Source organism: Cyclopterus lumpus, chromosome 16 (genome assembly GCF_009769545.1).
Source record: "Cyclopterus lumpus isolate fCycLum1 chromosome 16, fCycLum1.pri, whole genome shotgun sequence".
NCBI lineage: Eukaryota > Metazoa > Chordata > Actinopteri > Perciformes > Cyclopteridae > Cyclopterus > Cyclopterus lumpus.
Window position 1 is genome coordinate 9,658,312 of NC_046981.1, and position 24,690 is coordinate 9,683,001.

At 40.9% G+C, this 24,690-nt stretch overlaps 2 protein-coding genes across 11 annotated transcripts; both read right to left on the reverse strand.

Annotated features, from left to right (window-relative positions):
* Positions 1 to 1,530: 1,530 nt before the first annotated feature.
* LOC117745653 (solute carrier family 45 member 4-like) lies at positions 1,531 to 12,677 on the reverse strand. Of its 10 annotated transcripts, none has more exons than XM_034554125.1 (14): positions 12,642 to 12,677; positions 11,290 to 11,357; positions 10,419 to 10,641; positions 7,742 to 7,930; positions 7,479 to 7,658; positions 6,589 to 7,289; positions 6,298 to 6,438; positions 5,957 to 6,205; positions 5,696 to 5,815; positions 5,146 to 5,245; positions 4,933 to 5,013; positions 4,675 to 4,805; positions 4,204 to 4,272; positions 1,531 to 3,926 (listed from the first exon to the last, which is right to left on the reverse strand). In XM_034554125.1, exons 3-14 carry the CDS (start codon positions 10,633 to 10,635, stop codon positions 3,627 to 3,629), a joined length of 2,478 nt encoding a protein of 825 aa, XP_034410016.1. In that variant the 5' UTR covers positions 10,636 to 10,641; positions 11,290 to 11,357; positions 12,642 to 12,677; the 3' UTR covers positions 1,531 to 3,626. The 10 variants fall into 10 exon arrangements, with proteins under 10 accessions (XP_034410016.1, XP_034410015.1, XP_034410011.1 ...); XM_034554124.1 differs by having other exon boundaries at positions 12,619 to 12,672; XM_034554120.1 differs by lacking the exon at positions 12,642 to 12,677 and adding an exon at positions 12,437 to 12,570.
* Positions 12,678 to 14,827: 2,150 nt separating this feature from the next.
* On the reverse strand, positions 14,828 to 17,621 carry gpr20 (G protein-coupled receptor 20). The gene is made up of 7 exons (XM_034554322.1): positions 17,613 to 17,621; positions 17,243 to 17,506; positions 16,868 to 17,134; positions 16,494 to 16,738; positions 16,201 to 16,285; positions 15,201 to 15,326; positions 14,828 to 15,013 (listed from the first exon to the last, which is right to left on the reverse strand). The coding sequence occupies exons 1-7, from the start codon at positions 17,619 to 17,621 to the stop codon at positions 14,828 to 14,830; spliced, it is 1,182 nt and encodes a 393-aa protein (XP_034410213.1).
* Between the last annotated feature and the right edge of the window lie 7,069 nt (positions 17,622 to 24,690).

Genomic DNA, 24,690 nt, shown 5'->3' on the forward strand with positions numbered 1-24,690 from the left:
TCAACCTGAACTTGAGGCATCCCATTGGTTGTTCTTAATGGCCCCTTGAGGCATCCCATTGGTTGTTCTTAATGACCTCTTGAGGCATCCCATTGGTTGTTCTTAATGACCTCTTGAGGCATCCCATTGGTTGTTCTTAATGACCCCTTGAGGTTGTTCTTAAGGGCTTGATTGGCTAAAACATTAAGTCAAATTATTCAGGCAGCTGCAAGGCCTACATTAAAACTCATACGGATCAAACACATCTGAAAAACAGTTATTTAGCATTTGTTACCTATTGTTACATGATGAAAACAAATAATGAAGTCTTACTGATCTGATGTCCACCTGAAGGAGACACCTGTGTGAGTAGATACTGATTTAAGACTCAAAATAACTTTTACCTTCTTTATCATCGTGGATTTTTGCTTTACAGTAAATGTAATCCTGCATGTTGTAATAATTCATACTAGCCTGAAGATGGTGGTGGTTGCAAAGTGTGTATACCTTAATTTAGAGGGTTTGCGATTTGCTTTTTAATCAAAATACAATTAGACAGAAATAAAAAAAAATGAAATAACCACTTCAATCATTTTACAAAAAGTTAACAAATTATTTCTTAACAGTTTTTCATATTGGAATTTATATTGTATAACGATCAATTCACTCTCCAATTGAGTCTGCAGCAAAAGATTATTGTCATGGTATTAAGGAATGGCTTCATTGGATCAACTGCAGTCTTGCTGAAACAAATTTGCTCGATTGTGATATGAGTTTGTAGCAAATTAAGTATTTTTATTTAATGGACTTGTTGCTATTAAGGACTAAGTGTTAGCATTATACATTGGGGAACATGTGTTTCCAATTAGCAGCAGTTGTACATTTTTTATTGTATAATAAATTGTATTTCTCCTGGACTGTAAGCACATCTGAGCACATTTGGTTGACTATCTCGTGAACTAAAGATATGATTACTTTGTTTTCAGTAGATATGACCTGTGTTTCAAATCGCATACTTTTTATTTTAGTACATACTGCAGCTGTACTTACAAAGTCCGTACTGTTCATGCATTCAATTGGGACATACTACTTTGTCATAATATGGCACCTTGAACATTGACCCTGGTGCTCACATATCTGCTGCGTAGAGATGCTGGAGTTGCCTAGTTTTGGAGATATCAGCCATAGAGATGTCTGGCTTCTCTCCAATATAATGGGACTATGTGGTACAAAGACATACCTTGTTGTGAGCAGTTGTATGTATGAACTTTTTTCTGTCAACCATAGTTTCTTCACACAACTGCTCACAACAAGCTCTGTGGATTATCCCTTTCTTTTGTTTGGCTTTACTTATAACTTGTAACTTATGAACTAAATCAAACCATTAACACCTCCAATCAACTGCCTGTGGCTCATTGCATCAATTTAAGTAATTTGATCTCCATATTTTCTTTAATGAATGTTTGTAATTATTGTAAAGAAAAGGAAAAAAAGAAAATGTAGAAATTGCATTTGTGGACGATTGTCATTAAAAACAGACACAAGTGAAGGTGCATTAATTTTCTTTTTTCAAATAATTGGTAGAAAAATACCCTTTTCACATTGTACAACAGTCTGTGTAGCAGGAAAAATAACTAAAAAGCACTTAAAACACACATTACAAAAGTAATAGAGTATCATAAGTCTTAACTTTTTTTTATAAAATCCAAACAATATCAATAAACTAGGGGCCTGTTCCAAGAAACTTACTAAAAATGTACTAACAGCATGTAGCCTAACCTCTTGTCAACTGGTGCTTTATAAAAGAAACAGGACCACAATTCTCAAAGAGCACAATGGTGCGGGCGCACACACACACACACACACACACACACACTTTTATTTCGAATTTAGAAATTAATGTTATTTTGTATTCTTTTCTCAAAATGTTCCCTTCATTATTGGATGCAAAAATTCATAGAATTATAATGTTCACTTGTGACAGCAATCACGCCATAGAAGACGTCATGCTGTCATGAGAGGCAAAGCCATCGATAGCTGGCAGGGAACAAGACCCCAACGAATGCTGTCGGGATCACCCGAGAACAGAGTAAAGAAATTACTCCTTATTGTTATAAGGAGTTATCCCTTATTGCTGTCTAAATCTGTGCAATGTTTTCACAAGATGCAAACCATTACCTCGGAGTTGGTTAATCGTTTAAAAAAAAGAAAGTGAACGGAGCAGTGCTTCTCTTCAAGATTAATTTGCTCAATGCATTTCAAGTTTGCATATATCACTTGTTGGCTTTGCATAGACGTGCGTCTCTCTAGCATTCAACATGCAGCATTACAGGTTTCAGACCGTATGACATTAAACACTCAATTAAAGAAATAATACTCCTAGTAGTTTGCGTAAGGCTGCTCTGTGCAGTTACACTCACTCCCATATTCAAGCATGATGATGTGCGACTGAAGATACCACCTTCAAAGAGGAGAGACTATGCTGTTTAATAAATTGTGCATAAGTCTGTATATTATTACAGTGTACAGATATGTTAAAGTGTGTAGGACTATGCTAAACATTATCCACACAGACTCTCTGCTGCCCCACATTTGTTGTGTAAACTGAAGCCTGGTGGTATGGGAGCTATTGATCTTCTCGGTAGTCCTTTCTGTACAGCAAGACAGTTTGTGATCATCATGGCACGCTGAACTAATGTACTGTAAGGTTGTTTTGTTGCCAGCATATGACAAATGTGCCATGAGGAACATGATGACCATTTCCCCCTGTACATTAAATGTATATTTAAAAAGCAAACAAAATGCCAGCCCAGGTCAAACTTGAGCGAACATGTTTACACATTTACAGTGTAAAGACAAAAACGGTCTTCATTGGCAGAGACTTTGCATTGCAATTGGTTGTCAATTTTAATAAAAGCAACATGGATAACAGATCCATCCACAACTTCTGGCATAATTAACTACATTATGATATAACTTTGCTTATGCATCATGGTATGTAAGGATAATTTGGCATTTTGAGGAAAAAAAACATTAAAAAAACACTATGTTGCTATGTAGCATGTTCAGACACACATTTGAATTAAAACAAGTGTATGAAATGGTTATGTCTGCAACAAATAGAAGTTAGTTTGGAAACTAACAATAAACTATCAAATATGCAAGAGACTGGAACAATAACAATTGCATTCAGTCAGCATGTAATGCAGAAGCACACCATTTTCCAGCACTATGATTGTCCATCAAGTAGTTATGGAGCCTCTTCGTGTGAAGAAAAAAGTCACGCATTACATCATTCTGCAGCATCAATGTGACAATACTGTTCAGGAGTGAGACAAAGTGCTCTGTGTGCTTCCCATTTGTATGTTCGCAATAAAGGCTGACATTTGTATCAGTAGTCTGAGCTATATCAGTTTGAACAGTCTCCCCAGTCACAATCATGTGGCTCCACCCATCTAAACAGTTACTTGTTTTTGGGTTGAGGTAGCAATACAAATAATAATAATAATAAAATAGGATGAAGAGGAGATTCATGTCAAACTTTGTGCCCTCTTTCCTCCTTCAGAAAAGGCACAGACATTTGGTATAATCCACACATGTTGTGGTGCGTGCTTAGTGTAAAGAAACCTACACAATTATTCACATATTCAGGCAACAGAGTGATTCTCTCCCTTCTTTAAAATATCTCCACATGTGAGGTTCAGCAAAGCCAACCTCTGGTCACTGGTCCTTCCTCCATCTGGGTCTGCATCTCCAGGTACAGCAACCGGGCCCAGGTCCTGCTCTGAGCTGATGGGTGCCTCATCGGGATAAATGACGAGGAAACAGGCAGTTAGGAAGCCAAGGAAGGAGCCTCCAGAGGCCACTGCAGGAATGACACGCACACTGCCAACTGCCTCGACCACAGCTCCAAGGGCCGATGCAACCAGAATCTGGCTGATATAGACCTGGAAAGGAAACCGGATAGAATATAATAGTATACACTGTAATAACACTCGTTCTTTCCATAGACTCTTATCACTACCCCTAGAGTTACACACATTTAGAAAAGTACATCATGTTACTTTAGCTCACACCCGAAACCACAGTGTCTCTTGATAAAACAATTAAAACATTTTTTTTAAAAACATGTCCCGTTTGAGTGTCGCTCGTTTCAAAAGCAACATCTTACTTGGTAGTTAGTTTAAGTTTATAGCCGATGGGGGGGAAAGTATAAAAGCTCACCTGGCAGGACAAGATGGCGCAGTCAATCCCAAAACCCCGTCTAGTGTTTGCTGGACTGTGGTGAATGTACTGAGGAGAGGAACAGTAGAGAAGAGACCGTCGCATTAATCACAAATGGCACAGATTCTAATGATGTAGTGTTTAAGGACTTTAGGTGAAGTTTAAAAATGATTATTATGTTGACAAAGCTTACAGGTAAACACAATGTGTGTGTCATCTGAAAATGCATCAAGTGATGAGATACAGAACTAATAGTATTAGTGAACACTTAGTGACTGAATGTACAAGTTTAAATGTTGACACATTTGAGGGTTTAGTTCATTGCAAATCCTCTAGTTCTAATGACACTATCATAAACACTATCAAATATTGATGCTTTTTATTGCATGCGTGCAAAGTACACACTCTCGTCTGATGTTTTATTGCATATCGTCAGGCTCGGACAGTGTGCATGGATGTGTGCGCACATACCTCTTTGATTTCATGGTACTGCCCGAGTAATGCATAGGGACAGTAGGAGATACTCATGGAGATGATGCCCATGCTACTGATCATGACCATGACCACATAAACATTCGGGAAGATTGCCATGACAGCGGTTCCTAAGGTTCGAGAGATGGAAGCTGGTTAAATGCATTACATGTCACTTCATTCTGCATACCCATCAAGACAATGTGCAACTGCTCTCAATGCTGTCCTTCGCCCTATTATTGTATTGTGGCAACTGACCTATTGAGAATCCCAACGTTCCAACAATGTAGACAATCTTAATGCTCAAATCAAAGTTATCCAGGTACTTCTGAAGGATTGCTGAGTGGAGGAGTGGCAAGAGGGAGAACATTTGTTTTATTATTGGGAGTGTACGTAAACAGATCTCTTTATAAATACAGTTAGGGGATTTCAATAAAAATCTAATGAAATGGACCAGTGTTTGTGCTTTACCAGAGCAGACAGCAGCAGTAGCAGCATAGACCACCAGTCCCCAGCAGCCCATCTGTACGCCTCTGTGATAGTTAAGGAGCTCCGTGGAATTGGATGGAGCCTGAAAAAAAAAAAGTGGGAAATGTTCAGCAATGTAATAGTACACTTGAATTGACAAATATACATTGTAGTTTTTATATTTGGCATACTCGTCTGTGTGGTATGCAGGGTAGTGCTGAGAATTTTGCAAAAGATATCTTATGCAATTGTATTTTTACATCATTCTCATATTAATTGATATTGAGTGACTTTTGTGAGCATCTGTACCAAACAATTATGTTTTCTTAAGTCTGTAGAATAGGATATGTAGGCCAGGACATCTCTGCAGCATGACAATATTTCATTTTAAATAATATTTTGTTGCACATTCGTAGCCGTATTGCAATTTTGGTAATATTTTTGATTAATAGTGCTGGGTTTATACACCTGTGTTCCTTACCGTTTGGTCTCCATGCTACATCAAATGAAGTCAATCCGTTTTTAAACAATAAGTGTGTGAGGGTGTGTTTACCGTGGGGTCTCCGTGGTAGATGACTTGCCCCATAAAATCAGTGTAAAACACAGCTTCAGCTATAATGGAGAACCATGTGAGGAGGTGACACACACACAATGTCCACAGCTGCCTTGGCATCTACCGAGGACAGAAAAGATCAAGGAATCAAGACTAGCAAGCGAACATGAAAAATAACTTCCACATAAATTGTTAGTTTAGATTATTTCTGCAACGACAGACCTTAAAAACCCATCAATTCTAAAGACATTTGCATTTTACCTTAAACATGGACAGCCAGAGCAATCGAACAGTTGTACCCTGGCCTGGTCCACTCTCGCTGCTGGAGCCCTCAGATGACAGACTGCCATCTGACAAATGTAACTCTCGCCGGTGTGGATGCCGCTGGAGTTCACTTAGGTCATTCAGACTGCAGGAGGTGGTGATTGGCCGAGGGCTCCACGGGAATGTTTTTCGCAGTCGAAAGCGATTCGACCCCACGCGTCCGTAGTAGGAGAATGTGAAGGAGGGCTAAAGAGGAAAAAAGACCAACATCAACTTTTTCCTATTTGCAAAATGACTATTGCAAAAAGTAATTTAAAACATGGAAAATCCAATCGTACCTGTCTGTAGAAGATGTGTGGGTGTGGTCGTGGTGAGGTGTTGGAGAGGCGGCTTGGCAACATAGAGGAGGCATGGCCTTTCATGGCATTGCAGTCGTCAGAAGATGGCAAGGCAGCATCGACACAATTGACAGCCTTGACCTGCTGGGACATGAAACAGGCACAGACGTACATATTTAAAAAAGGCACAAAGGGAAACTCAAAAAACATGGGACAAAAACATAACGTAACATTGCCTTGATAACATTTGTATCTGTTCTGGCAAGGTAAGTTAACACAAAAAATACTTGCCATAACAGCTGATTTCACCCGGTTTCTCAAAAGAGAGTCCTCTAAACCAGAAGTGACCTGAAGCAGAGAAGGAGGGCCGTTTGTTGGACCCCTAAGCACAGGCCAGTCTGGATTTGTATGCTCTAAAACCATCATGCCATCAGAAAGGGTGGGTAGTGCTCCAGAAGGAGACGAGGACCCAATACTGTAGTTTGATGGCTTGAAAACATCTTCTAGCTCTCCCGCCGTCTCTGGTACAAAGTGTTGGAACTGTGGCAGGAAAAGTTGTGTGTCTGGGTCGAGGTCAGAATCCAACTCGATTGTCTCATCTGGCATGGCTAAGATTGAATCGCTTTTACTCCGCACACGATCCACAGCAAAGAAGTCCATTTCTCCTTCCTCAGAATCTGATTTGTCGTCCTCTCTGGAGGGGGCTCGAGCTGAAGCATCCTCCTCTGCAATCAAGTCAAGTAAAGGTGGCGTGTGTCCAATGGGCCTGAAAGACAACTGGCTGGTGGACTCCCCACTTGTCGTATCTTTAAGCAGGTTGGAAGGAGCGAAAGGTTGCTCAGGGATACTGAACATGTGCAGCGTGACTGAGATAATGAAGATGATGCCTGCGAACAAAAAGAGGACCTGTTCCTGGGATTTAAATGCTTGGCCCAGAGCTGTGCCAGTCCAGTCAAGACCACCCAGCATGTAGCCCACTGCTCCACCGAGCCCTGGGGAGACAGGTATAGACACAGATGGACAAGTCAGTGGAAAGTACAAGAAGCCTATGAATCCCTACTGCCGATGTGTGTAAAACGTTTTTGATAAAAAAATAATTTGTACAATATGTGTATGCTATTTATACAGGTCAATGTGGACTGTGTGTGTATACGTGTGTCTATTCATGCATGTAGTCTTACCAGCAGAGAAGGCATGAATATTCAAGGCCATATCTTGCTCGTCAGTGTCTGCAACATCAAGAAGGTAAGCTCTGATTGGTCCCTCAGAGGCATCAGCACTGAAGTCCAGCACCACCACACCCACGACAGTAAGGACGATGCCAATTGGCTGGCTGCCGGGACTGTCGCCAACGGAAAGGCCTAACAGAACACCACAAAATGTACACAGATGGGGTTAAACAGTAACAGTTAAGTGTTGATCTCCTTTGAAATCGTCTACTCACCTATTAGTGACCCATTTAAGAACAGTGCCACTCCCAGCAGCACACCGACGCACAGGGCCAGAATGAATGGTCTTCTCCGGCCCCATCGCAGAGTACATCGGTCACTGGCTGAGCCAATCACAGGTGTAAAGAGGAGACCCAGGATAGGACTGAGGAACCAAGTTAAACTGTAATATTGCTCAGGAAGACCTAGAAAGTGCACACAAAATGATTCAAAACTTACAAAAAAAATGTATAGTCAATATATACTATTCTTGGACTAGGTGACACCAGATGTTTTTATTATATTTTAGGGAAAGATTCAAAAGGAAACATTGCTTTACCTCACATGTGCCTCTGTCGTATTACATTTGACCACATGGTTGGATAATAAGCCACATTATTACAGCAACATACTGTATTTTGCCAAATTGTCTGAGGTTTCACAATATTATTCCCTTGGAAATCTTCTTAAACAATGACAGCTCAATGCAATAAAACACATTGGACAATTAAACCGGAATGTAAATAGGAAAACATATGACATGCAGAAAAGATTGAACACTTGATTAGTCATGTTTTTGTTCAGACAGCATTCAGCACAAAACATGCTTTGCCACATCTAATATAGTTGGCCTTTAGGGTTCGTCTTTCGGATAAGCCTGAATGATGATCTGTAAAACGTTTTCATTGAGTTTATTTTGATTTACTATTATTTTAAATCCTGTCTCTAACTTAGACTTCCCAACTACTGATGGAAGAACTGACATACGGTGAGCTCCAATGTACTGTGTAGTGATCTACTTTTTTTAATGAGGCTTTGTTTTGTCCCACTGACTTGGTACAAAACTAAGCGATAAGCCGACCGCCTTGTGTTTTCCTCCACAAAAAAGGTGAATGTTTTCCCATGTTCCATTGTTTATAAAAGCATAGCACATGACCGCTCTGCATGCACAGCTGAAGAACCACTAGTGCTCTTAAGCAGCTTCCTTTACCACCAGCTTTTAGGACACTGAAATATGCACCACCTCCTGTTGGCCACCATGAGACAGCACTGGGCTACAGCATCAGGAAACACTCATTCCTATACTGTAGCAAGTTCTGTATTAATATTGTGCAATTTTTTTAATTTATTTTTACTGATTTGGCCCAAATATACTGTATATGTGACATTTATGACAGACAATGCACGGCTGTCAGTCCTCAGTTATAATAAGAAAACAACCGTCTATGCTCGATAATAAAAATCAGGATTTTCCACCCCTTATAAAGAAGTGGTTTCAGTATAAAAACATGATGTACTCAAATTCAGTCAGCCGACTGGTTCTCATAGGAACATGTTACCCATGCTGCCTTGCTCTATTCCTGCATTCCCTCTCCCTTAAGTCAACAAAACAGCAGATGATTTATTGCAGATGGAAAAATGTTGCTTTCTGTCTGGGTTTTTTTTCTGATTGCTTCTCACTCTCTTTCTCTTGTAAATGGGACTGCAACAAGACTTGACTTGTCCCCAAGTAGCACTACGAAGCAGCACATGTTATCAGTGGGTCCTCAGTTATCTTTGACTCATACAAGCACAGACAGATGTGAGTAAGAAGCACATGCTCAGGCAAGCGATGCGATGCAAATCCCAGATGGTGGTTTTGTATAATTGTACGGATCGACAGATGGTGTTAATAAGCTAGTTTGGAATAATGCTCCAGCAAAGGCAGGGAAGAAGAATATTGCTAGATGGTTAGCATTGATGCAAACAGTGCAGGTTTCAAATAAATCAAACGTCTGCAAATGTTAAATAAGGGCAGCGATGTATTAAATATGTGGTTTTAGATCTCAAAGACAGCCATTGTGTTTTGAGTATCGATGTGTGAAAACAAGAAGCAAAGCCAAAAAACATCCTGAGAGTTCAATGTTGTAAAGACACAGTACTTCGTCACACTTGCGCTTGTTCAGATTGGAGTACCGCCTTTTCTGTCAGTCAATGAATTGCATATATAATATAATATATGCAGGTTTCTCACAGCATAATATATTTTATTTTATTGTGTCACTCTCCAAACTCATATTCCACTCTAGTAAAATGCCCTCAAAAACACCCACAATGAGTTTTGTTAAGTGTTTTAAAACATAATCATTCTTACAATATTGCGAATAGGGAGCAAAACAGAGAGACTAAAATGTGCTGTGTTCGACATTCTTGTCATACTTAGCCTGCGGAAAATGCCTTTGTTCCATTTCTGCTATGGTGGCAAACCTGCCATCTAACTACATAGCCCCTGGTTGGCTACTGCTGGGCAGACAGGTTACATGCCACAGTGCTGAAGACAGGGAAATCAATGGATCCCGTCTGGCTTAATGACGGGATAAATTCCACAGTGTTGACACTGCGGGTCAGACAATTTCCTGACACTAACCAGGTGAACACTGGCACAGATATATCAATAAGAAAGCTGACGGGGTAAACAGAATGTGCTGCGTTTGTCATGTAAAGGTTGTTCTGCTAATATCTGTGTCCCATACCCATCACAGCTGGGTGCAAAGCTTGTTGCCGGTAACACACAAAAGGGCACATTCCAATGCGGACAGTAATGCTGAATTTTCACATGTGGATATCTACGAGAGACATCGCGATAACATTTGTTTAAGCGATAGAAGAACAAGAGTGCGTCCGTCTGTATGTGACTGTATTGCTTCTCCTTACCTATCTGCAGCAGCACTGGCGTCACCAGGGCGGTTTCCATGGCGTAGCAGAACTCACGTCCAAACATCACCGCCCCGTGCATTACCCAGCGATGCAGAGGGATCTGCATACCCCTGTCCTCTCCTTCCAATTCCTTCTCGCTCTCTTCGTTTTTTTCCTTGGATTTCCTCCTCTTCGGAAGGCCAGAAGCCTCGCTCTTCTCTGCTTCTCCTCCCATTACAGTCTGCCAATGGGTTTATTTGTTTTTGATGGTTGGTTTATATCAGTATATATCACTTAATGCTACCATTTCCTATATATGTACGCAGAAATGTTATATGATGATACAACGTGTACTATTCAGGTATTTAAACACAAGAGAAGCCTAAGATATCCCACACAAATTAATAAGAGAGCATCTCTACTGGTCAGCACATTGTGGATTCAAGCAATTGCAAATAATTGAGGAAGAAGGGAACAACATAAATGAGATTACTACATCCAAAAATGATGTGGTAAAATATATATTCCACATATTTTATCACGTGGCTATCGTGTTGATTTGTCACCAGGTGTACAGCTCAGGAGCTCAGTGGTGGAGCGACCGTGTACCTCGCTGTTGTAGATTCAACATTCAGGAAGAACAGAGAAGTTCTGTGTAGCTCCGGAGGTATTTAGAGGGGAGGATCACAGAGGAGGTGGGAGAAGGGAGGGGGAATATGTGTGTGGTGGGATCCTCCAGTAACTTAGTTTGTGGTAAGCTGTGTGAAGGGTTGGAATATGTCTGAATGTGTTCGCTCAGTGTGTATTGGAGGTTGAGTGCATGCAGTTTTGGGATTGTGTAAGGTTAGAGTGTTGCTCAGCAGAGGTCTGGGCGTGCATGTAAGCTCACTTCCTGGCACCTCGGGTGCAAAGCATGTGGAAACTTCTTGGCAGAGACCCACCGAGCGACGCAGCAACCTGCAGAAAACAAACACTGGTTAGACAGTAAGCGAAAGCTATAAAATATTACACAGGGTCGCATTGCCTTGGTGTTAACATTCTGTCTTTACTTTTTTTTTTTTTTTTATGTGTTCATAATTTACAGATATGTACAGATAAGAGTGACTGATCACTTCCCCCCCCAGGGTATCAAAGGCCAAGTACTAGAAAGCTCTGGTGTATTTAAAATGTTTCAGTTGAGTCACAAGATGGGAAACAAAAGTCCTCTTGGCTTCAGTGAAAAGGCTCCTCTGCCCCAACGAAGTGCACTGGCAATCAATTAGGACTCAATGCAGAGGTGCACGTGAACTAACGGCCAGTCTATGAGAAGTGTTATGATGCATTAGACATCATATAACAGAATTAAGGAACAAAGCAATATTTAAACACCTTAACGATCCGAGATTAGAAAGGTTGATTTATCGTGAACTAAAGCCGCATTAGATGAAGGCATCCTGTTACCACACCTCAGTGGTTGCTTAATGAGTCACATTTCGGGGATATTGTTAATCCCAAACGTCTCTCTCTCTCCCTCTCCCTCTCATTATTACTCAATAACTTTCGATGCGTTTCAGATATTCCAAAACAGAAGTTAGCTCACGCATAGGTTCCTGTTTAAAGAAAAATAAACATCGTTCAAACGCGGCCGTGACAGTAACACGTCCACGCACGCGGTGAGACTCACCTGAGTGGAGGTGAACGCGTGAGATTCCCACAGCAACGCACGGTGTCTGGGGTTGGACGCGTTTAGCTCGGGGGGCAGTTCTGCTAAATGGGTCTCGCGCGACACAACAAACCTTGAGCCACCTGCCGAGCTCTTCTAGGTTACGTCATCAAGAACTACCGTTCCGCATCACTCGCTGTTGTGTTGCGCGTGAGGACGGCGCACGTGGCTACAGCTAGATACGTCACTCTCGAGACACTCGAGTGTTGACCGTGCACGGAGACTGCGGGGTTGACTTTGGCTAACGTTACCGCGGCGAGCTAGGCTGGCTAATACGTGACGTCTCGGGAGTGAGGCACGTGGAGACCGGGAGAGACAGAAAGACGTAACATACCGACCGGGGGGTTTACTCCGTTGGGGTAACGTCAGAAAGCAGCTCCGCCTTACGCCCACGGCGGGGTTGGAGTCGCTGTATTAGCAGCGTGGCTAACTGAGTGACCACTTGGTGCAACCACACTCATAAATCTCAAGGGTTTCCACAGTAACAAAGCGAGGCGCGGTCGTCACGCGACGTACCTTCGCGTCATCGAGCTCCTCACCTCGGTTCAGTCCGGGGCAATCACACACGGTGATGGCGTTTCGCTCCCACCACGCGCTTTCCCCTCCCTCCCAGTCGTGCTGGTTTATTTATGCAGGTGAGAATGGGAATTCTCCAAACTACTTGTTCAACCTCCGAATCAACAAGTCACTTACTTGAGAACAAGTTTTGAGAAATGCTTGGTGGAAAATTAATCTTTATTAACTGTGAGAAACCTTGTGAGAAATAACCGTGATGATGAAACTCCCAAATGTTTTTCAGTATTTTACTAAACAGACTGAATGGATAGAGCTCCTTCCCCACGAGAAAAGGGTTGACCGAATGTATATGCACATTATGTCCAACGACCCATCCTTGGTATGTGCCGGTAGATGCATGTGGTGAGATCAGGATGACACTACAGCGAGTCAGACACAAGATACATGTGTTAAGACATTTGGGTTTTGGATGAGTTTTGGAGTTTGAGGTCAGGACAAGTCGTCTCTCATGCACACGATGTTCAGTGTTTCGTTGGTTTGGAATTGAAAGTACACCGAAAGTCAGCAAACGCAACACAAATGTCACCGGTGAGCGACACGTCCAGCACCGTGCTGTTCCGCCATGCCACCTGCTGTCGTAGCGTGGGGCTGCTCACCAGGGTGTCTGCTGTTGTATATCATTAATCACATACACACACTTACCGTTTTGCAAATTAAGGATTATTTAAGAAACGTACCAAAGCGACTGAGCAAAAGTTATTACACATATATATATTACAATATACACATATGTATATAGTAATGTATTAATAGTTTGAAAAGAAGCATTATATTTCCAATAATAATAATAATTGAGCATTTATCAACTTATTTTTTCAAACCTCATTTAATACACATATAAAATGAAGACTTTGGAGAATGTGTTCACATTTTAATAAACAGACATAACTATATGGCTCCACTACAACGCTATTACATTGATGACCCAATCACTAGAACCTTATCCTATCAATCTGAGAATTAAAATAAGTAAAATAACTATTTTCCTGAAGTACCAGAAAAGTATCACATCAATACATAAGGCAAAGACTAGCTTGAACACCCCTTTATTTCCCCCCCATAATTTCTCTGTTATATATTTGATTTCAGCTGGTTGTTGATGAAACAACATTACAAAGCGTTTACATAACATAACATAATAAAATACGTTGTAATAATGTAATAATATAATTACAGACCAAACATTCACATTGTCGCTGCTTCCAGTCGCCCAAGCAGTTTCTATTTGAGTGAAAACATTTTATTTGGTTTCTTACTGTAATGGTCATTTTAAAGGCAGTGCAATGTCGCCCTCTAGCGCACAAAAGAGACTATTCTTTCCCAAATACTCTTGCAGTGCAATTCACGTATCACGTGTCAATATTTGTCCATGGGCTAAACATATACAGATGCCGTCTGTTTTACATTGTGGTGCAGTGATATAATGTTGAATTCCCTCCTGTTCACAACCAGGCATTGCAGTAGGTCAGCAATATCTCCTTTTTGTGAATACCGGTCCTGAATGCCCTTGAATGTCCTGGCCAATTATTAGATATGCTGCATTACAGATGTCAGATATCAGTGGTTGTCTTTGCGGTGGCAATTGTGCTCCCTCTCTCAGCCACGTGATTTATTTAGAGATTACATATGAAATAAAACGGTGCAATTGGACACTTTAAAAGGTCAAACATGTCACTACTGTTATACATCAAATAAAAAAAATTCAAATGAGACATGGCCTTTTGTCACTATGGTTCAAGTAATATTACAAAAGTCAGCTTTGTTTCCTGTTGTATTGTTTTAATTTGGTGGAAACTGGTCTGGCATGGGGAGATCTTCTCACAGTGGAAAAGTCATCCAGGTTTCTTAATGTTCAATTGAAGACTAAATTTGTTAAATCTGTTGTCAATGTTGTACATTTAATCAAGTAATACACGTTTATAGGTTGCTGAACCAGAACAATTTGTTGGCCTTTATATTATTATTATTGTTATTATAATAAACGGCATCATTGGCTGTTGGTCCTGGGCTCTTAGCACTGTGACATTGGCCAATACGCTGCAGCTGTTATCACTGGACAGGACGTTGTCCAGAAATATCAGCCACCTTTCTGGCGACTGTGACATCTTATAGTAACTCTCAGTTTTCTTCACCCCATGCGAAAGAGGATTTAAAGTGTTTGTTTCTTCCCCAGATTGTCTCTCTGCAGTGAAGTAGGGATCTTGGTCATAATGATCGTATTATTAGTGACGGCCTTCGCCGTCCCCCCTGAGGCCTCGGAGCTGTGCTGCATGCTGATGATGTCGCCACTTGTCGGCTCGGGCTCTGCACGGCGGAAAATATTTCTCATGGTGGCCTGAGGGAGAAACAAGCTGTAAATTATTCAGTGAATCAATGAGTAAATAAGCGAATACATGAGTGATGGGTGGACAAATTATGCCCGGAGGGAAGGATGGATGGATAGATGGACAGGTGACAGAGAGGAAGGATGCTGGGATCAAAGGGAGGAAGTAAGGTGAGGAAGGAAAGTACTCCAGTCTTACCTGGAAATTATTTGTAACAAAGCAGTAGACAATAGGATCCATACAGCTATTCAAACTGCTGAGAGTGACAGTCAAGTGGTAGGCTATCACATGGTGAGGCATGTCAGGGTGGAAGTACACCACCACCTGCAACACAATAAGACAACACAGCCATGACAAGGTTGTTACATTTGTCCAAAAATGTATAAAAGCATCAATATATATTGCACAATCATGCACTTCCTCATCTTGATAACACATTATACAACATATTAGGCTCGCTTCAATTACATCAACGTCTACTTGTTCATGATTGTTGCTCAGTGGCGCCAAAAGAGTTAAACTTAGAGTAGAGAAGTCAGATGAAAATGCCGCCCACAAAACAAGCGCACTAGCAATTCCTTTAACCCTCGTTCTTGGGCTTGTTCACATGAACGGAGGTATAACTCCTGTTGTAAGCTTCAAAAGTTACAACGCTCTTCCGGGTGTCTTGGAAGCATCCTTGACTTTGAGAAACAGCCATAGTTTGCGAATGACATCAGCTGACAGGAAGTAAACATGGACCCAAGCTGTTCAGTTGCCTAGTGACGCAATTCCACTAAAAACATGCTAAACTGGAGCGTTTCAGGCAGAGGGAGGACTCAGGTATAATCAGACAGACAGGTTGAGAAAAATAAAGATTTGTACGACACTAAATACATGTATGATCATGCGGGAGCAGGATCTTTAAGTCTTTTTGAAGTCTACTCCTCAGTGTGCTGTACTTCAAGAGTTGAATTGACTTTGAACACTGTTCAGTGTAGATCAGGACCATGTGTACACTGCAGTGGTGGCATCAGAAGGAAAACCAACCCACGGCATCATGTTATTTTGCACTTGTACCTCCGCTCAGTGCTACTTGACATGTGCTCTCATTTTAATTTGTGTAATACTATATATTCTAATTCTGATACTTCTACGTCTTAGAATGTATTCATATTATTTTCATTTTAAAACAAATGTCAACCTGTGTCTCATTCACCTGTCTGATGTGGAAAGGTGTGAAGCAGACAGTGAATATGATCAGCACTGTGGTCAGCAGCTGGACAGCCTTCCTTCTCCTCTCCCTGAAGAAATACAGTTAAAAGTGACATAGTGACATCCCATCAGCTTCCTGCCTTTAAATACTGGAAATATGAGTCATTTAATAGCAGTCCTTTTATTGTAGTATACTTGGATACATGAAACACTGAATTTTTAAGTTTAAAGACCAGACAGGAAATCCCATTATATTCTGTACTGTACGGTATATTGATAACAACACATTGGTAGTACCTGCTCTGCTGCATCAGGCGGCGGTCGGCTAGTGCCCACATAATTCTCAACGTGAAGACCATGATGATGATGAGGGGTAGAAAGAACTCAATGATGGTGAGAATGAGGAGCTTTGAGAGACAGCAGCCAGGGTTCTGGAAAGCAGTGGACAGGAAGGAGTAGGTGACCACGATGGCAAGCAGCCACACAGAGACACACACACATTTGGCCACACTGTGGTTCCTCCACCGATGGGAAGCTTCAACCTGCAAGGACAAATGTAGTTTTACGTTTGTTTCTGGTGTTGATGTCTGGATGAGCAGGTATTCAGCCTGTCGGGCTTCAGAAAGCGTTATTTAGACCAATTCTGTTTCCGAACTAAAGGCCAAACCCACCTGCACGATGGCGAGGTAGCGGTCCACACATATGCAGGTGAGAAACAAGATGCTGCAGTACATGTTGACAAAGTAGCTGAAGATGTGCAGGTAGGAGCAGGTGAGACAAGCTCCCCCGCTGTAGTACAGCAGGATGCGAGTCGGCAGAGAGAGATTCACCAAGAGGTCCGTCACCGCCAAGTTGATGGTGTAGATCACAGAGGTGCTCTTATGCTTGGTGCGGAAACAGAAGACATAAAGCGCGACTATGTTGAGCACCATGCCCACCTGTGGGAAAGGAGAATTAGAGAGTTAAACATCTGAGCTTTGAAACTCACACAAGGATGTTGGTAATATTTACTTATTTACAACGAGCGCTCCCGAAAGAGTGCTTACCAGGAATATGAGAGAGTTTATGACCATCAGTGCAATCCAAAGGCCGTAAAAGTCATTGTAGAGCCCCTCGTTTAAGTGAGCCAGTCTTTGAAGATATGCTTCCATGCCGCTGCTGTTACTGGGACTGGCTATTACAGGCACGATGGGAAATGAAGTATTGACAAGAAGCCAGGACTCAGTGTTGTTGAAGTCCATCATAATGATGATGATGATGATGATGATGATGATGATGAAGATAATGATGCTCCAGAGTTGTTGCAGAAACTGTCAGACACACAAACACACAAACACACAATCTTGCGATATAGTTAACGATACCTTTACATTTGAGTCAGGGTGCAAACTGTAAGATTTAATGGAAGGTGTCTACAATGCCCATCTGATCATTTCTATGCCTATTCAGGGACTGCCGGCTATCCCAGCATGCATTAGAGCGACAGGGACACAAACATATTTACAAAAGTCTGTGATATTATAGTTTAAACCCAATGCAAACTCATGGACAAACATACCGAGCACAGCAAAGATTCTCTCTCTCCTGCACTGACGTCCACTCACTCCTCCTCAGTGGGGTTGTTGCTGTTGGCATGACCAAACTGACAAAGCCACTTTAAACAAATATGAGACTTATTGAGATAATTAATTATAACGTAACTGTATTTATTTATGCAGCAATGTTGTGTGAGGGGTGTATTTATTTCATTTTTTTTTTTAATTCCAGTAATAAATGTGTAAATTTGAATGTGGCCCAACCTTTCTTTTCGTAAAGACACCTCCCCCTTTCTGGCCGAGATGTGACTTTTACATTGGCAGTCGTACGAGAAGAAGAAATAGCTTCATTTGAAAAGAAGGTCAGATCAGATCTGAACCACAAATAGTAACTTTGTGCCTGTGTGAATCAATTGTAATCTGTTCCGCCTGTTTATTTACCTCATAGAAAGATGGCGCATTCCTCTCGTAATTGGTATAAACAGAGTGGATTTGGGAAAACTGAATAAATTCTGTGTGTGGACAAGATTTCCCGGATGTTTACAATTTCAAGTTTTTAGTAATCTTAGTCTATACGTTTACATTAATTCAATGGGTGCAGCACTGAGACCGTTACAACCCCAGAAACACATGCATTGGTGAGAAGGCACTCGATGAGACATCCAGTGATTATACTAACATCTCTGCAAAGTGAATAGAGGTGGAACTAAAGGTAGAATATGTGCAATAACGGCTTACAAGTGCAGAGAACAGTTCAAATGTAGACTAGTTCATAGGTGAACAAGAAACTGTAACAGATGTCCCTGTGACAGAATGCAGCAGCTTTTCATCCACATTTCACATGTTCACAGTGTGGTGATAATCACTAGCACAATCCTGCTGTTAGCAGACTTTATACAATTAGACACTTGCTTTAACTATGTGACCCTTTCCATATGGTGTTTTCAACTGTGAGAAGGAAAATATGCAAATATGCAAAATACCACAATCTACCAGGCGTGAATATTATAGACAGCAGAGGGCAGTCAGTGACTGTGCCACATGTAATGGATCTCAATGGGATATGGTGTGAGGATGGAAGGATGGATCGAGATCAGACTTTACATATTAACAACAGCAGAGTATGAGTTGAGGACGATGACGCAGATGCAAAACAAAACGTATTGATCAAGTCAAAGTCATAATAAATCAACAGGCAACATAAAAAATGAGGTGAACACCATATTTTCCATAGAGCGTCCCAATGAGTTTCGACCCCTAATTGGCTGGAGGCTGGAATGTTACCCTATTCTTCCGTGACAAATGTAGTTTAATTGCTCATGTGAATGCCAGACTGGATAGGTTTGTGTTGTGTCTGCTCGTGGCTCACTACTAATCTCTCTCAGCAAAATAATCGTTGGGCTAATGAAATATGTAGTCTATTCAGGCTAATGAGAATAATATGCTCAGCTGAGGGTGAGGCATTAATAATATGATTTATCTGCTTTAACAAGATCAGTCAAGCCGTAGAACATTAAGACCATTGAAGGAAATAAATGGGTGTTTTCACAGTAACGTCCCCTGATATTGTTCATCTTCCTGGGAGCTATAGTTCATCATCGTAAACAGCGCTAACGAGCGGTATGAGCGCTGCTCTGGGGAAATTGCGCGTTAAACCCACTTATCTGTTCAGAAACAAATGGCTCCAACATATCCTGACCTAACTATCCAAAGCTGAAGAGGAGTGCTCTGTTGCACCTGTAGCCACACCCAACAGTGATGTCATGGTCTCCTGGAGTCCACCTGTACATCTCAGGCAAATGTGCCACCTTTTTATGTGGATGTCCAATCAGTGCTGATGGTAAATGTAGTGAATGGAAGCAGTACATTCTTCAGTGCGTGCTAAATTGACGGAGAAAGCTCGGCTCACATACCAGGATGCATTGCGCACATGCTTCCGACGGCCGGCAACATCTTTTTGTAGGGCAGGAGCAGACTCTGCCTCCCTCGGTGGCCTTCCTTCTGTCGTACACTCTGGCTCGAATAAATACCTCTGAATATCCAAGTCAGCCAAAACACTGTAAAATGTATCCTCGTCCATAATATCCCCTGCATATGTTGGGATGCCATTTTTTTTCTAATGTAAAAGTAGCCAGTTTGCAATCCAAACAAAGAGAACCAAGAAACAGCTGCTCACTGTAGGCATCTAGAGCGTGCTGCAGTCGCCCCCCAGCATTTGCCCCCCTGGCTACCTAGAGTTGGACACAAGCTCATATAGCCTGTAGTTCATCCTTTCATCCAACTACGTCACGACAAATGACAGCGCTGGATGCAGGAGGAGCAACACATCTTGGCCAAATACTTTCAAAAGTAATGACGTTCCCAACGGCTAAAGTTTATGTAAGAATGCTAACATGCTAAACCAAAATGTGTTAGCATTTAGTGTAAAGCACCACACATTAAAGAACTTCTAGCATGGTTTGGATCAAAGGCTTCATTCCTGCATTAGAGTTAAAATAAGGATCAAAGAAACATTTGAGCCCACAGAAACCATTCCTTTGTAACTATACTCTAAAGTGTGTGCATGGTAGGCCTATTGTCAAGCTGATAAGTCAGCCTAAACACTAGCAAGCATAATCAGATTTGGGTAAAATGATAAAACCCAAATGCAGAGACGAAATTATATAACATTTAGAAAACTGTTGGATTTGCTAAACTGTTGGATACGTTTGTGTTGACCTCTGATTTGAGTATACGCCGATGATATGATAGCAATCTAATGCATCACTGCTGCCGTCCCATTGTTGCTCTTCCTCTTCTGACATCAAAGACTGCAGTGATGTAATGACTGTAAAGTGATACTGAGAGGAGAGCATAGGGCCCAGAGGCAGATCACAAATAACACTGTCCAAATAAATTCCAGCAGCGTGGGAGTCCCGTTTATGTGTGTGTGTGTATGTGTGTGAAAGAGAGAGATATAAAGAAAGGGAGACAGACAGGATGGGGTAGGAGAATACAGATCTCACGCTGCCCTGCATCAAATTATAGCTTCACAAAAAGCCCCTCAGGGCAAACGGGAACATTTTTGTTGCCTCTGTAACTCCAATGTTAGTGATGGTCGCACGTGTACATGCAATATAAGTTCACAGGGGTCTTTCCGTGAACTCTGATGTGTAACACGCTACAAACATTCTCTGAAATGGAGTGTTATCGTAACTTCTTGTAACACTCAAAAGTCCTTTCGTGGATGATTTTGCTTACTCATTCAGTCTATTCAATGTAACAATTATCCACGTCATTTATAGTACACCGATCTGTTACTTTTTGTTTTTTTGTATTAGTCTAGTTTTCTGGTTGAAACATAACTGTAAGATCTAATTTACTTTTTCTCTCTTTGAAAAAACAGAATACTGTTTGTAGACACAGTTTATCCAACCTACCTTTTAGAGAAAAAGGAGAGACTAACCAGTCAAACCAGTAGACCAACTCCAGTAAAAGTCAAATCTGTTTCTGGTGAAGCTGATGTGTCCTCATGTCCGTCAGCGTCCAACCAGGTGATGCTGGATCTCTTCCGCAGTAAGGATGCTTCTACCCTTAGTGACCTTTGCACCCTTGCATCATCTCTAAACATCCAGTTACATCCGTCACTGTTCTGTCTGGAGCAGGTTCAGCATTTCAGTGAGAAATCACTTGTCAGTTGTGTCTCCTCTCCGATTCTTGAGTCATGCCAGTTGGCTGGAGTGATCAACACACCCCTTCAGACATGTGCATTGCTGCCATTTCTGTTACGTTGTCAGCCTGTCTGCCGTTACTCAGTGTATTGATTCGTCAAACATCCTGAGATCTTTCTTCAACTGTTCAAGGTCTCACTCCTTTCCACGTGCCGTTCTTCTTCTTCTCTCCTTCTCTTTCTTTCCGCGTTAGCATCATTTTCAGTCTCTCTCTCTCTCTCTCTCTCTCTCTCTCTTCAATGACTCTGTCTTTCTACTTCCACCCCTCTCAATCTAAATCTTCCCTCAGTTTGGCTTCAGACAGGAAGTCTTAGTATGTGTTTACATGTCTGTCCATGTACAGTGTGCACACACCAATGCTAGAGCACACATCGACGCACACTCCAGATATCCTCAAGCACACCACATCTCCAGCACATAGCTTCATATGTGACTGGGCCATAACGTTTCTCCATTGTGAAATAATGTGCAGTATATTGGGTTTAATGTGTAGTATATTGTGTTTGAAGGAACATGAGAGCATGAGAGGAACATGAGAGCTGTTGAAAAGTATTCAGTATTCACCATTTTTAGTGAGAAGATTACGTCTGCTGTTTCCAAACAAGTGCTTTAAACAAATTGTCTCAAATGAATAAAAGATATTTTAAAAATACAACCATACAAAAGACTAAACTATCTAATCAACCTGCTAGTTCTAATTAGCTGACTTAGTATACAACCATCTACTTAAGTAGCTAGTAAACTGTGCAATGTTATATTTAGTAATCATATAATGAACCCATTTTGAAACATACATCAGTACCAGTATATAACCCCAAAAACCTTGTATCCTTAAAATGTTGACTTTGGACTGTGAAAACGGAATGTTTGTGTAATGCCAATAAATAGTATAAAGATACTTTTTTCCTTTACGAAATTTAAGAAGTGAATGAAAAACCACCTGCATGTGTTGATGCACTTATAGATCTCTTCCTTTTTAATATTAAATAACATGGGCTCTATCGAGGAGAAGGGATTTACCTGATCTGCATCCCGATCATGAATAAAAAGTGATATATGAGCGAACTGGAAGACGATGACAGAAAGCCTTCCGATTTGTGCTGTCGTGATTCACAGTGATATACAGTATATATATATATATATATATATATATATATATATATATATATATATATATATATATATATATATATATATTAAAAAAACTCAAAACACAAATTCGTGAACCTGAGCAGACCTTTTCATCTCAATCTGTTGAGCTACAAAACAAATCAGGCTTAATAGTGATTTGATGTTGCTTCTCATCTCGACACAGAGACAGTAAATACTGAGTTATGGCTGAGGTCATTTGAATTGTGGATGTTATCAATTTGACAGAAGAAGAAACATTTTTCAGAAAAAGCACACAAATGAATTACTTTTAGAAACATTACAATAAAGCAAACGTATGTCGGTGGGGAATTTGATTTTTCTGCTGCAGGAAAATATTTTTTTCATAGTCAAATATAGTTTTCTGCAACACAATTTCTGAATCTAGGGCAAAACTACATAGGAAAAAAAAGATATCCACACAAACTATCTTATATCTCTCACTACAGCAAATAGTTCATTTAAAACTATATAAACTCTTCATCTACACACACTCACCAAATAGTCTTCCTAATTTGCTGTATGCTGTAAGCAGTGTTTATTCTCAATACTCTTATATTTATAACATTGGACCCAATTACGTAAGTGAAGAAGGCTTGAACTTAATTACTGTATTGTTTCGTAAATAAAATACAGTATATTGTAATTACTTCCTCTAACGGTCCAAACTCCCTCCATTGTTGTGCACACCAATTAGCAAACCTGAATCCTATTCATACTGTACAACACACACAGGCTTTAGTTTTTAATAATGAACTTATGTAGATACCGCATTGGGTTATTTGCTAAAACTGTAAATTTCAAACTTAGTGTAAAGCAGACAATATGCTTATGGGTCATTATACCTGGTCAATGGGCACCTGACTTACTGGTTTCAGTACCAGTTTTTGTGTTTTTGCAATTACAAAAATCTGTATGAAAAGCAAAACATCAGGGTAAAAATCGGGTTTTGTATTGAGTATCTCTCATTTAAACAGTTATTTAGGACATGCTGTATAATTGTTTGGTTTATCACCTAAATACTTAAATCTAAATACACAAAAAGTTGTGTTCAGATGAGGCTCAGGCTGTGTCTTCACAACGTGTCCCTGGACCTGCGCTCCATCCATCTTTTAGAATGAGACAGGTTTGTGTCTCCTAGTTTCCTGTCTAGAGGATCATCATCACTCACAGCATGTCAGCGTTTCTCGGAAAGATCCGGAATAACGGATGTCAGGAGAAGAGCCATTGATCAACCTGTTACTGGGGACCAGCACAAGGAGAAGATGCAGGATGGGGACAGAGGAAAGGAGAGAGAGAGAGAGAGAGAGAGAGAGAGAGTGGGAGGTGTGAAGGAAAATAATTTAGATAAAGCCATAATTGGAACACAGAATGAGTACAGTATGCCTGTCCATATGTAAAGGTAGGAGGATCGGTGCATGACATATGTGTGTGCGTGCAGATATACAGAGAGAAGTGCATACATGAGTGACTCAGTCCAACCAGGGGAACTGGAAAGCTTTGTTTATGACAGGAACTGTCTGAATAGTAAGAGGAGAGATGAGAAATGACGAGGTTCCCCCCACCCCCCCACACGTCCTCTCTCTCACGGTTTATTTGTCAGGAGTGAGAGGGGGATAGATGGAGGATTACGGCTGTCCTGCAGCAAAAGCTTATTTTTTGACATCGGTGGCGGTTATGAGGACAGATGTGAGGAATCGATTGCTCAAACAAATAATTGCACATATCTCTCTTGTCAAGATGCAAGCAGAAAAGATGCTTGCCCACCACATCGCTTGTAAACCGTTACCCTCAAGTACAGTGAGACTTCAATGACCCCCTGAAGAAAATGACTTTTTGCCACTAAAATCACCTTACTATCGCAGAGGAAGTCAGCATTTTCCAAAGCCTGACAATAAGCAGTAATGTTTTGGTTTCCAGTGAGTCCCTTCATGTGCACATGTCCCCAGACTAGCATTGCTACTTCTGCTAAAACTGTGAGTCACGTCCTTAATCCTTGCAATATAAAGCAAAAAAAGTTGAAGCAGAAAATATATATATATTTTTTTCTTTGAGCGCTGATACTCTACATTGTATTTGATATTCTGCAAAGCCACGTCT